Source organism: Fukomys damarensis, unplaced genomic scaffold (genome assembly GCF_012274545.1).
Source record: "Fukomys damarensis isolate Sample0158 unplaced genomic scaffold, DMR_v1.0_HiC HiC_scaffold_5, whole genome shotgun sequence".
NCBI classification, from domain to species: Eukaryota; Metazoa; Chordata; class Mammalia; order Rodentia; family Bathyergidae; genus Fukomys; species Fukomys damarensis.
Window position 1 is genome coordinate 16,669,445 of NW_022900917.1, and position 13,887 is coordinate 16,683,331.

The 13,887-nt window shown below is 35.0% G+C and overlaps 1 protein-coding gene across 3 annotated transcripts in view; it reads left to right on the top strand.

Moving 5' to 3' along the window:
- Stk3 (serine/threonine kinase 3) overlaps window positions 1-13,887 on the top strand; it is a 336,937-nt gene that overhangs the window by 136,711 nt on the left and 186,339 nt on the right. For all 3 annotated transcript variants that reach the window (XR_004515711.1, XM_010619566.1, XM_010619567.2), the window contains 2 exons: window positions 12,056-12,220; window positions 13,258-13,425. Coding sequence is in view for 2 of the 3 variants with exons in the window: in XM_010619566.1 (XP_010617868.1) it covers window positions 12,056-12,220; window positions 13,258-13,425 (333 nt within the window). In the remaining variant the exon portion in view is untranslated. The remainder of the gene's footprint in view (window positions 1-12,055; window positions 12,221-13,257; window positions 13,426-13,887) is intronic.

Sequence of the window (13,887 nt, forward strand, 5' to 3'; positions counted from 1 at the left end):
GAAACCCCCTCCGGGGTCTTTGGGGCCTTCCTGGGTCTGTTGTCGCGCAGGCCGGGAGCTCGTGCGCACACCGCAGGGTGATCGCAGCTGTTTATTATATTTTTAATTCTCAGTTCATCATTGGAACTACTGTATTTACAGTCTTTCCTTTGGATGGTTTACTACTTTTTTAATACAAATTAGTTTTAATGTCTTTTGCTCTTTCTTTCTCAAACTAATTACCATATCTTGTGGCTCCATTTTCTGTTGAAAGTGTTTTTCTTTTATTTTTTAAAGTTTTTTAATTTTTTGGTACTAGGGATTGAACTCTGGTCCCTGTGCTTGCGAAGCAGGTGGTGGCACCACTGAGCTAAATCCCCAGCTCTTTTTCTTTTAAATGAGTCTGTTTTTCTTGCTAGATTGGAAAGATTAGAATCCCTGGAGGTTAAGAGTTTTTGTCTCACATGTACAGTAGGTGCTCAGTAAATGAGTTTTCATTTGAATGAATGTTATCTAGGGGTTTTTAGAAAATGCTTCTTTATCCTTAAATTTTTTTTACACATGGTTTCTACTTTTGTCTGTGACATAGTGTGTTCTTACTCTTAACATTGTGATCCAAATAGGATAATTTTATAATTGATACTCCATTGTTTAATTTGCTTTCTTTGATAACTAGAGTAGTTTAATATTTTCCATGTATGTTAACGAGCTCCTTTTTAGTTTTGGGAATTGTATATTCATTTCATTGGCCTGTTTATCTATTGGAGTTTTGTTTTTTTGAAGGGTTTATGTGAGCTCTTTATGATCTAAATAATTTTATACACTAATTTATTGTGCTTATTGTGACTTTCTCTAAGCTTACATTTTTAGGTAGACAGTCTTAATACATTCTCATAACTGTGTGTGTGTGTGTGTGCATGTGCATGGGTGTAAATTAGGGAGATGATTTTTTAAATTAGGAAGAGTTTTTTTTTTAAATCAGGAAGGGTACTTCCTGACTCATGATTTGAAACCTACTTTGACTTTCTATTTTTATTTAAATGTTTTTAGATGTTTAATACATGATATAAATATTTTTGTACTAGTAACATTAAGTAGTATCTGTTTTCACGAAGAAACTCATGGAGTGAACCATATGTACTCAAGGTTACTTTTTAGGACAAGTTAGTGAACTAACTAGGAGGATTTAGTAATAGGTATACTTGTTTAGTTTGGCTGACATACCATTTTTAGTAACTTAAATTTGAATTTTTTCTCTGAAAATATATTTTAATATAAACTATAACATCAAATTCAAAAACAGATTACACAAAAAATGCAGTATATGCACCAAAAATGTAAAACAAATGTAACAAAATCCCAACAGTTAACAAAACCAATTTTTAAAAATTAAGTTTTTAGTACCCTATTCCTTCCAATTTTAAAGACAAAATAACTGCACAGACACTGACCATATTTGAAAATTTAAATTTGAGGAACTCTGCTTGGTGTTGAGGGCTTATAGATTTACTGCTTGTGTATGACTGGTGTCATGGCTGGCAACTGTTCTGATTAAACATTTGTTTTATCTGTTGTCAAATAGTTTGATTATTACCCTTGGATAAGCCTTGAAACGCCCTATTTTTAAAAAAATGTTGAGACTATTTCATACAGTCATGTTTGTGACATCTAGCAGTGATGTGACAAAAGAAATACTGACTTTAGAAAACATATGAACTTTGCATTTAGTGTTTGTGTGACTTTTGGCAGATTACACAATTTCCCTCATCTGTAAAAAAGGGATTAATTATAAGTTTCTATTTACTTATTTGAGTACATAAAAACTGTAAGCTTAGAGAAACGGTCAACAAGCAGCACAGTAAATTAGTATATAAAATTACTTGTAAAATTGCATAAAATACTCATAAATTATTGTCAAAAAGACATAATTACATCAGATTTACTTAAAGATCTAAATTGGCTTTATTTGCAATTCTAAAATTGGGCAACCTTCATTCTGTAACATACAACAAGCATTCCAATGATGAGAGTAGAGGTGGTTAGTTTTATAGCTAGTTTCTGATGGAAAAAACAGAAACAGATACAAAAAGTAGTTGGTTATTTCAAGGCAACTTATAAAGCAGGAAGAAAACTATAACAGAGAAATAACTGATGGGTTAACATGAAATTACTTTTTTTGGTAAGGATTAAAACAGAAAGAACACCATTATCGTGTCATTTGCACTTGATCTTAGCCAAAAGGCCAAGAAGTTATTATCATGTCATTTGAAACTGGTCTATTTAGGAAACTTGGCTATTAGTATTTTCCTGGTTTCTGAGATCAAACAATTTAGTTTCAGTTTGGTGATTTTGAACTTTATCATGAATTACTCCATTGTGGTTTTTAGTCCTGTCTGTGGACCTAATGCAGGAGCTCGGTCTAAAATAATAAGCCTCCTGTAATTTTTACTTAATACTATAAAATAAAAATTTAAGATAACATTATGCATCTATGTTTTAGAAAATATTTTAATGTTTAAATGATTTTATTGAGGAATAGAAATTTTTCATAATTAAAAAGGCTTAAAGTACAGATATACTTCTAAGCCTTAATATGTAAGTCAGAATTAATATTCAAATGGGTGGTTATTATAATACTGAACTAAAAACATACTTAAATAAGTCCCAGTTTATGTAGTAGTCTGAATGATGATTTATAGTATCATTTTTTTTTTCTCATTGAGTTTATTGGTACATTTTAGGTATACAGTACAGTTACATTCATTATTGGAATCTTATACCTTTATATGACAGGTCTTGGTTCTCATTTTTTCCCCTTATCCCTGCCCTCCCTTGACCCTCTCCTCCCTTCCTAATTTTTTTTGTTTGTTTGTTTTTCAGCTTTAATTGAGTTTATTGGTACATTTTAGGTATACAATACAGTTACATTCATTATTGGAATCTTATACCTTTACATGACATGTCTTGGTTCTCATTTTTTCCCCTTGTCCCTGCCCTCCCTTCACCCCCCCTTCCCCTCCCCATCTACAAACACTTTATTTCCATCTTTTCATTATCTCACATTTTTTTCTTTTCCCTTATCACCCTTCCCCTACCCATCCCACCTTCCCTGCACCTTTAGCTCCTTTCTCCCCATTTCTAAATGTCAGCAATCTTATTAGGATATTCCTGTATTATTGCAGATTATTCACACCAGATGTTTGTTTGTTTTTTGAGACAGGGTCTCACTATGTAGTTGAGACTGACCTGGAACTCACTATGTAGCCCAGGCTGGTCTTGAACTCAGCAATCCTCCTGCCTCAACCTCCCGAGAGCTGGGATTACAGGCATGTGCCACCACACCTGGCTCCTCCCTTCCCTATTTACAAATACTTTATTTCCATTTTCTCATGTTTTTTTTTGTTTTGTTTTGTTTTTTTGTTTTCCCTTATTACCCTTCCTACTTTCCTACACCTTTAGCCCTTTTAATAAGAAGAAAAGGGCTGTAGTATCATTTTTTATTACAGGAGGATATGAAGTGAATAAGACATTGACTCTCTGAAGTTGTTAAGAAAGGGATTTACTGCCAGCAAGAGAAAAGCATAATGAAATTTGTGTATGATCTGTCCTCTCCACTTTTAACACTTTGAAGCCAAATTCAGGCTAGGTCTTCAGGTATTCTTGTAAACTTTGTGAGGTCTGGGACTATCAGTTTCTTTCATCCTTGTATACCCAGCATTTTCAACACTGTCAGTACAGGAGAGCACAGTCAAGTACATGTTTGTTGAATAAACAAAAAGATTGATGTCCAAATGAGTATGAATTTATTTAGTTGTCAATAATAGACTATTTTCACATGAAACTCTTTTATTATAGCATTTTGAAGTTGAAATGAATATTTCAAATCATGTGGCACAATCAGACAGTTCATGAATCAGTGTAAGATCTCTGGTAAATCTTCTGTGTTAGCCTTGTTGTAGTTTTGTCCAGTGACTATATAGCATTGAAACAAACTGATCTCGAGACCCTGAAGTATAGTGGTTCTTTTTAATTCTGAACTTTCTGTAGTACACTTCCGATATAGGATACAGGAAGAGAGATGATAAGTCAGAGTTAATGGAGAATTAGGGACTTATAGTATATTTAGAGGATTACCACTGAAATTTAGGGAAGCAAAAAGATTATTTAATTACTGAAGTAATTAAATGTGATACTGTTATATAAACTGATACAGCTTTTGTAACACCTCTAACTCTTTAATCTTTGTACAGTTAGTGGGAGATGTAAGAAGAGGAGGCAAATATGACAGTACCATCACCTTGCACACCTTCTGCAGGAGTTCATTGTATAGCTGTATACAATACTCCAACCTCCCACTCTCTGACCTTGGCTGCACAACACTAGCTTAGAAACACTGGGAACACCAGAAGAGGGTGTCTCTTTTCTTTTGCATCGAAAGTCTATATCTATTCATTTATTATTTATTGAGTGCTGACTCTGTGCCAAGCATGGTTCCTAGCATTGTGGATACATGTGTGAACCAAGGAAAGATCCCTGCTCTTTAGGAACCTTTTTTAGTGTAATGGTGTCCAGTACAAATAAATGATAGATGAGTCACATGTAATGTAAAACTTTCTAGTTAGCCATATTTTTGTGCTCACTTCAGCAGCACATACTCTAATTAGCCATATTTAGAAAGAAGACATTTATAAAAATGTATTTAACATTAACATATGCCAGTATTATATAATATGAAAGAACATACAATAATTGTAATATTGTATTAAACTCTAACAATGTATTTAATATTAATATGTTAACACAATATTAATATATGACATATTTTAAAGCATCAGTGTATAAATTATTAGTGAGGTAGTTTATGTTCTCATTTTTGCATTAAGCCCTGGTATTTATTGTATGTTTTACCTTTGTGGCATATTTCCTACATGCTTAGGAACTACTTGTAGTTGGTACCTACTATACTGAGAGTACAGCTTTAAAGTATAGTGCTTGCTTTCTATGGACTCTCAGATCAGACCATCACACCTGGTAGAAAATAAGTTCCTAGAAGTACCATCAGTCTCAAATAATCTAGGCTCTTCATTCATGACTGGTAAAGCCTTGTATGATCTAGCTCTCACCTGTCTCTCAGATTTCATCTAGAGCTAGTCCCTTGTTGGCTCATTAAATTTCAGCCTTCTTTCTTCATTGCAAGTGTGGTAAACTTTTTCTTGAATCAAGGTATTTCCCCCTGCCACACCTTTATTTTTACTGTGGTAAAATATATAATGAAATATAACATTTTAACAATTGTTAAGTAGTCAGGTCAGTGATATTAAATCCTTTCATAATTTCATAACTGTTCTGTTCTTGTAAAACTAAATCTCTACACCCATTAAACATTAACTCTCCATTCTCCCCGGCTTCTAATCCCTGCCAACCACCATTCTACTACTGTCCTGTGGTTTTGATTATTCTATGTCATATAAGCAAAACCAACCATGTTTGTCTGATGTTTATAACTAGCTTATTTCATTTAGCATACTGTCTTCCATATTCATCTATTCTGGAGCATATTTCAGAATTTCCTTCCTTTTTAAGACAGAAAAATGTTTCATTTTATGCTGCTTTGGTTTAGAAGGGTTGTCTGCCCCTTCTCCCTCAATCCAAAGGTTCGTATGTTAAAGGATTGGTCCTGAGAGTTTCACTATTGGGAGGTTGTGAGACCTTTGTAAGGTGGGGCCTAATTGGAAGTTCTTAGGTCAGTGGTGGCCCCTGCGGGGGGGATGCGGGACCCAAGCTGGTTCTTTTTCCTCTTTTGCTCTCTGATTTGTGATGTCAGTGTTTTTGCTCCACCACAGGCTCTCTTCTGTTTCCTTCCAGTGTGCCCACTGGAGTCCAAAGTAATAGGTTTATTCCATCTTGTATTGGAATCTCCAAAACTGTGACCCAAAGTAAGCCTTTTTAATTTTCAAGAAAATTATGTCAGGTATTTTGTTGTAGTGATGTAAAGCTAACACAGTTGCATGTACCTTTCTTTGTTTGTTTATCCATTCATCTGTTTGTGGACAACTAGCTTTCTTCAGCTTTTTAGCTTTTGTGAATGATGCTCCTGTGCATTTAGGTAATCAAATATACCTTGCTTTTGTTATTTACTGAAAAATGGAATTGGTGTATTTAAAGCTAATTCTATAATTTTTTAAAAAAGATATTGCTATACTGTTTCCATAGTGGGTGTATGTACTGACTTCCCACCAACAGTGCACAGGGCTTTCTTTGCAATCTGTTAGCACTTATTATTATTTTTTTTATAATAGTCATCCTAATGAAAATGAAATGGTATGTCATTGTGGTTTTGATTTTAATTTCCTCAATGATTGGTGATATTGAGGATCTTTTTATGTGCTTACTGGCCATTTTTATATCTTTGGAGAAATGTCTATTCAAAGTTGTTTGCCTACTTTTTGAATCAGGTTTTTCTTTTTTAATTATTGAGTTTTGTACTTCTCTCTATATATATTGGATATTTATCTCTATTCAGGTATATAAATTGCAAATATGTTTTGCCATTGTGAAGGTTGAGTTTTTAGTTTGTTGAGATGGTCTTTTTTATGCTCAAATTTTTAAAACTTTCACTAAGCCCAGTTTGTCTATTTTTCTTTTGTTGCCTGGGACTTTTTGATCATATTAAAAAAAATCACTGACAAATCCAATATTGTGAAGCTTTTTAAGAATTATATAGTTTTGGGCTGGGGATTTAGCTCATTGGTTTCCAGCGCCTGGCTCAAAAGCATAAGGGGCCGAGTTCAATCGCTGGTATAAAAAAAAAAAAAGAATTATATAGTTTTAGGTTTTATATTTAGGTGTCTGATATGTTTTGAGTTTTTGTTGTTGTGGGTATTTTTTTGGTACCAGGGATCAAACTCAGTACCTTGTGTTTGCAAGGCCCTTGAGTTTATTTTATATATGGTGTTAGGTAAGGGTCTAACTTACTTTAGCATACAGATATCCAGTTTTCCCAGCATCATTTTCATTTGTTGAAAGGACAGTTTTTCCCTTTGTGATAATTAAGCTGGATTGTCAACTTGATTGGCTTGTGAGCTGCCTATGCGGATTAGTAAAGCACACTTCTGCATGTATCTAGGTAGGTCATTGAGTTATGATCTTGATTATTCTCTCTGGTCCTTGACCCCTTTCTCTTGGGCACTGTTTCCCTGGTTGCTTCCTGGCTGCTACGAATTAAAAAGCTTTGCTCTGCCATGCCCTTCTCCTATGTGATTTCTGTCTTAGAGCCAGATCATGGGCTGAATCCTCTAAAATCATGAGCCAAATAAACCTCTTTTAAGTCATGAGTGCCAGGTGTTTGTCCAAGCAGTGGGAAAGCTGATTAATACAGGAAGTTGGTACCAAGAAGTGGGATTGTTGTGACTGTACCTGACTATGTGGGTCAGAAGTCTTTGGAACTGTTTGCCAGTAGAATTTGTGAAGGTAGAGATGTGGGCTCTAGACTATAGCTTGTTAATACTATAATCAGAGCCTGATGGATAGTTTTGTCAGAGCTCAGAAGACCAAAATACTGGTAAAAATGCAGACAATAAAGGCTAGGCTCCTGAAGTTTCAGGTGGTGGTTCTTTAGTGACTTGGGCTAGAGGTTAGACCTGATATATTCTGTTAAAGAGCTTGTCTCCATTTCCCCATGTCTTCAGATTTTTTCGAAGGCTGATTTTAAGACCTATGGACCAGTTGATCTGGCAGGAGAAATTTCAAGGCGGACCAACTTTCAGGCTATGGTATAGGTATTGTTGGTTGCTTTTAGCCAGGTTTATATTGAGAATTGGGAGCAAAATGCAGAGCAGAAAGATTTGAAAAACTTAAATTTTGGCCCCCAAAGAATCACATTTATAGTTGGGGCCAAAGAAGGTGTGGTTGTTGAGTAGATAGTGCCATTAAAAACACTAAGTACTTTGAACTGGGACAAAAAAAAAGATACTTTAAGGTCATGTTAGGAATCAGCAAGGTGCTGTCTAACCTAGGTTTATGGGAGCAAAAGTATAAACCTTCTATTTGAGAAGAGCAGTCCTGGGCCCCCTATTCAAGTAGGGGGCCAGTTAGAGAATTGGTTCCTTGGTGTTTATTTCATGATGATCAACTATCCAAGCAGTTATAGGCCCCTGCAGCCATGGTCCAAGGGAGCTTGGCCACTGCTCACACTTGGGGCAGTCCTTGGCATCATACATGTGAGACTGGTTGGTTACACTGGCATGCAGAAGACAAGACTTGTGGGATCTGAGAAGATTTACCTAGATTTCAAAGGAAGACCTAGAAGGTCAGGCAGTATGCCCCTGAGAAGTAAGTGTGTGCAGCTGTGGAAATGAAGCCAAAGATGCAGTGGAGACCCAGGAAGTTGGAGATACCACAAATGTGGAATGTCTACCAAGGAAAGGTGCAGAGTGTGAGTGGAACAATCCTAGGAGAGGGGCTGTGTGTGCTGATAGATGAGGCTGCCCAAGCTCCTTGGAACTCACATCTCATTCATGTCCCCTGGATGCCGGACAGAGCTACTATACTTAATGTTTTTCTTGCTACGTTTTAGTGTTGCTTTGGTCCTATTCTTTACTATTCCTGTATTCCTCCCTTTTTGAATGGAAATGTTTACCATTAGCCATTAAACCTTGGGGATTATGAACTTGTTTTTATTTTACATTGATTCACACCGAAGAGTTTGCCTTGGGTCTCAGAGGAGACTTTGACTTGGACTTAGGAACAATGTAGAAATTGTTGTGACTAGGGAAGGGACCGTTGCTTTTTCAGTTATATGAAGGGTAGTTGTATCATGTTAGACAGACTTATTAACTTGTTATTGTGTTATTTGGAGATTATTAAGAGATGTATTTGTGTGTCAAGTTGACAAGGAGTGGAATGTGACACTTAAGCTGAATTGTCAATTTGACTGGCTTGTGAATCACCTAGAGGATTGGTAAAGCACATATTTTTGTGTATCTGGGTGAATCATAGAGGCATAGCCATGGGTATTTATCTTGTTCCAGGCTCCTTCTCTCTAGTGCTGTTCCCTTGCTCTACTTTCTGGCCTCCATGAACTAATCAGCTTTGTTAGGACATGCCCTTCTTTCATATTTCTGCCATGGAAACACTTGATTGTAGACTGAATCCTCTGAAACCATAGTGAAATATACCTCTTCTCCTTTTAAGTTGTAGATACCATGTATTTGTTTCAGCAATGGAAAAGCTGATCAATATACCCTATTAAGTGGTTTTGGCACTTTTGTTGAAAAACATTATTTGATTATGTAATGGTTATCTCTGGGCTCTTTGTTCTGTGACATTCATATCAGTATTATAAGAGCCAGGGATTTAGCTCAGTGGTGCTGCCTCCTGCTTTGCAAGTGAAAGGTTCCAAGTTTGATCCCTGGTACCATTAAAAAAACAAAACAAAACAAAACAAAAAACATTACAAAGCTATACTAATCAATACAGTATGGTATAATACCATATCATTCCATATGATGATTCCATATGAATTTTAATATGCTTTTTTAAAATTTGTGCAATTAATATCATTGGAGCTGTGATAGGGCTTGCATTGAATCGGTAGATTGCTTTGGATAGCACAGCACATTGACAGTAAGTTTTCTTAACCATGAACGTGGGATATGTTTCCATTTGTTTATCTTTTGTCTATCTTTCTGGTTATGTGTGTGTGTGTGTGTGTGTGAGAGAGAGAGAGAGAGGAAGAGGAAGAGGGAGAGAGGGAGACAGACAAGACAGAGAGACTAGGGCCACACTAAACTATATCTCCTGCTTTTTTGAGACTCTGTCTTGCTTAGCTCAAGTTGCCAAGGCTGAGCTTGAACATGTGATCCTCCTGCCTCAACCTTGTTAGGGTGCTGGGGTTACAGTTGTGTGCCACTATGCCTGGTTTAGTAATGTTTTGTAGTTCTCATTGTCAAGGCTTTTACTATCTTGGGTCATATCTAGATGTTTTAGTTTTTTTGCTGCTATTGTAAATGGAGTTGTTTCTGTAATTTCTTTTTCTTTATTTATGTATATAGAAAAACAGCTGATTTTTGTGTGTTGAATTTGTATCCTACTTTTTAAAATTCATTAGTTCTGATAGTTTTCTTTTCAGAGTTTTCTACATATATGATCAGATTATCTGCACATAGAGATAGTTGTTTCTTTCTAGTTTGGAAGTCTTTTCTTTTTCTTGCTTAATTGCTTTGGCTACAACTTTCCACTACTGTGTTGAGTAGAAGTAGCAAAAGCAGGCCACCTTGCTTTGTTTCTAATCTTAGAAGAAAAGCTTTCAAACTTTTACTATTAGGTATTGGATATTTGCTGCAGGTTTTTCCTGTGTATGACTTTTGTTTATGTTAGTGTAGTTTCTTTCTATCCCTAATTTGTGTAGTTTTAGTGTGAAAGGTATTAAATTTACTCATAATTTTTCTGCTATCATTGGAGATGATCATGTGGTTTGCTTTCCTTCAGGTGATGTTATTACATTGTGTAAAGTTGGTGTATTACATAGTATAAATCTGAAAATGTTTAACCATTTTTACATGGTAGGAATAAATTTTATTTGGTCATGATGTACAATCTTTTGATTATCCTACTGTATCGAGTTTTCCAGTATTTTGTTGAAAATTATTGCCTGAGTGTTCATAAAGTACATTGGTCTGTAGTTTTTTTTGTTTCATTTTGTTTTGTTTTGCATAGTATCTTTGGCTTTAGGATCAGGGTGATATCTCATAGTACGAGTTTTAGGGTGTTTCCTTCTCTTCAGTTTTTTGAAAAAGTTCGAGAAGTTATTTCATAATGGTTTTATTTTTGTGTCTCCCTTAGTTTGTGTTATGGTTTACATCTAAAATGTCACCTCAAATTCTCATATGTCGAAGGTGATTAGATCATAGAAACACTGTACTCAGCAGTGGATTCATCCATTGATGAGTAGTTGAATGTGATCTTGGGAGGAAGGGCCTGATTGGAGATGGTTAACTGGTGGTCTGATTCTTTCTACATGGGTGTACATATTCTTGTCTTCATCTTCTCCCTTCTCTCTCTCTCTGCTTCCTGGCCACCATGGGCTGAGCACCTTTTCTTCTGTCATGCCTCTTTTCCATCCTGTTTCTGTCTTTGGGCCAGCTGATCATGGACTAAAACTATGAGCTAAAGTAAATCTCTTCTCTTTTAAGTCCATATGTTGGGTATTTGTCTCAGCTACCAGAAAGTAACTAAGACAGTGTAGAATTTTGTGTTCCCACATAACCACTCACATGGTTGGCTCTTTCTCACCTCTCCCCTCTTTCCTTTCTTTGACCAACTTTCCTTGCATTTATGTCTTCGTAATCTTTTGCTGACACTCCTATTTTTGAGTTTTCAGTATTATATCATATTTGGCTCAGACTTATATGACTTGAGTGGATTGAGGTGACTTGGCTGAAAGTAGGAGTGACATTAGTGCAAGCCACCTTCTCTCATTTTCTTTCCTTCATGTAAAGCTGCGGGTTTTCATTTTTCTCAAGAATGGTAGGCATCAGAGGGAACAGTGTCTGAATTTGTTTTTTCAGGACAAATATCTACAGCAGTGCTACTCAAGTGTTAAGATGATAGGAGAAATAGTGGTTTCTTATAGTCATGCTGATTCTTGAGATATATCTTTTGCTTGCTTAATGATGACCTTGATGATTTGAAAGAGAAGATTTAATTATATTTTCATCAGTAATGTGTGTAATAAGAATGACAAAGAATATTCTGTGTGGGGGTTTTCTCTATTATTTTTTAGCCTTTTCCTGGAGGTTTAATGACCAAGACAAAAAATTACTCATTGCTTGAATGATGGAGTATGCCTGAAATCCCAGCTACTTACGAGGCTGAGGCAGGAAGATTGCAAATTTGAGGCTAGTCAGAGCAACTTAGTGCAAGAACCTGCCTTAAAAGTGATGTAACTCAGTGGTAGAAGGTAATGGGTTCAATTCCAGATTCCACTCCCACCTCCAAAAAGAAGTACTGTACTTTTTATGCATGTTCTCTGGTAAGAATTTATATGACAATAATTTAAAAAAATATTCCTTTCTAGTTAACAGAAGATGAAATTGCAACCATTCTAAAATCTACATTGAAAGGATTAGAATATTTGCACTTCATGAGAAAAATACATAGAGATATAAAAGCTGGAAATATTCTCCTCAATACAGAAGGACATGCAAAACTGGCAGATTTTGGAGTGGCTGGTCAGTTAACAGTAAGTTGACTAAATTTGGCTTATTCAGGTTTGATTGTGACTAAAATTTATAATGTTTTTAAGTGCATAGAAAAAAATGTGTAACCTCGTTTTTTTTTAAGGGGCCATATTTATTTTATTTGCAATTAAGAGATATTGAATATTGAAAATATATCTTGTTAAAGTGCTTAAATATTGTAAAAGGGAAGCCATCTTGGTACATTGGGTTTTATGCTTTTATTTTTATAATGTTATCTGTAAATGAGATGTTATGTGTGGAGTTTTAGTTATCTCAAACTTTAAAATCCTTATATATGTCATAACTAGTTGAAGTTCTAGAAAATAGTCTTTTTCCAATAGAATCTGTGATATCTGAGCATTTGAAATATGTATTTTAAAGAATATGTTTTGGCATACAGATTACCTTTGTGTTCTTTTTTATTTCAATGAAATACAAGTAGATATCAATAAAGAAAATATTTTTAAAAAACATTCTGATATGAAAAAAATCAAGCAAAATTTCATAACAAATTAAAGAATAACATTAGTTAATACACTGTGTACCATAATCTCAAAAGAATGTCCAAAATGTTAGAGTACTATCATAGTCAAAAAAACTCTTACAAAAAAGAAACAAATAGATAATAGCAGAAAACTTTCTTTTCATTGAACTAAGAGGACCTTGCGGTATTGAAAAATTTTTGAAACCATGAAATGCATAATTTAAGGAATTATTAGAACTTCTCCCTACTTCCTATTTCTCTACTTTTCTTCAGGTTTTCTTTTAATAGAAACTATGTATAATAAATTTTTACATAAGGTAGGCACTGCCTAAATGTACATAGATTAGACGGAAGGTTGGTAGTGAAGGAGGATCTAGTCCTGTGAGTTATTTTCTCAGAGCATGAAAATCAGAGTTCATTTGGGGAAAAGGGTTCAGACTGCCAGATTAAGTGGATGTTAAAAGAATCTAAAATGCAGGCCCTTGAATAGATAACCAGATGCTGGTCCATTCTGTACTTAACAGTAATTTTTATGTCTATGTAATGTTATTGCAGGATACAATGGCAAAACGAAATACTGTGATAGGAACTCCATTTTGGATGGCTCCTGAGGTAATTCAAGAAATAGGCTATAACTGCGTGGCTGACATCTGGTCGCTTGGCATTACTTCTATAGAAATGGCTGAAGGAAAACCTCCTTATGCTGATATACATCCAATGAGGGTAAGAAAATTACAATTTGCTAAAGATGTTGACCTGATAAGTGTTATGGTTTTGTAATGTCTATGAAAATAAATTTAATTCATCTGAATTTAGATTCTGTACAAAAAGTAGTAAAATTATCTGTCAGATGTTTATGACTGTCAGTGTTTCTTCCCCCTGCCTTCTTCTGTGTGAGACTCAGGAACTGAAGACTGTTTATTTCTGCAATCATTCTTTTCCTCCAGAAAAATATTGCTGTGTTTGTACTTCAGTGAAAGAGTTGGTAAATCAGTTTTCACTTCACTACCCACACTGGATTTTCTACCTTTCTATGTTTTTCTTTCTCTCCATTATCTTTTTTAGTTGAGGCTGATATTTTAAAATATCCTGCTTTCTTATACTGCTATCTACCTTCAAGGGAATTAGGTGTGTATTTCTTTAGTTTGTTGTTATCAAAGAAACAGTGCACTCCTTTTCTAGGAT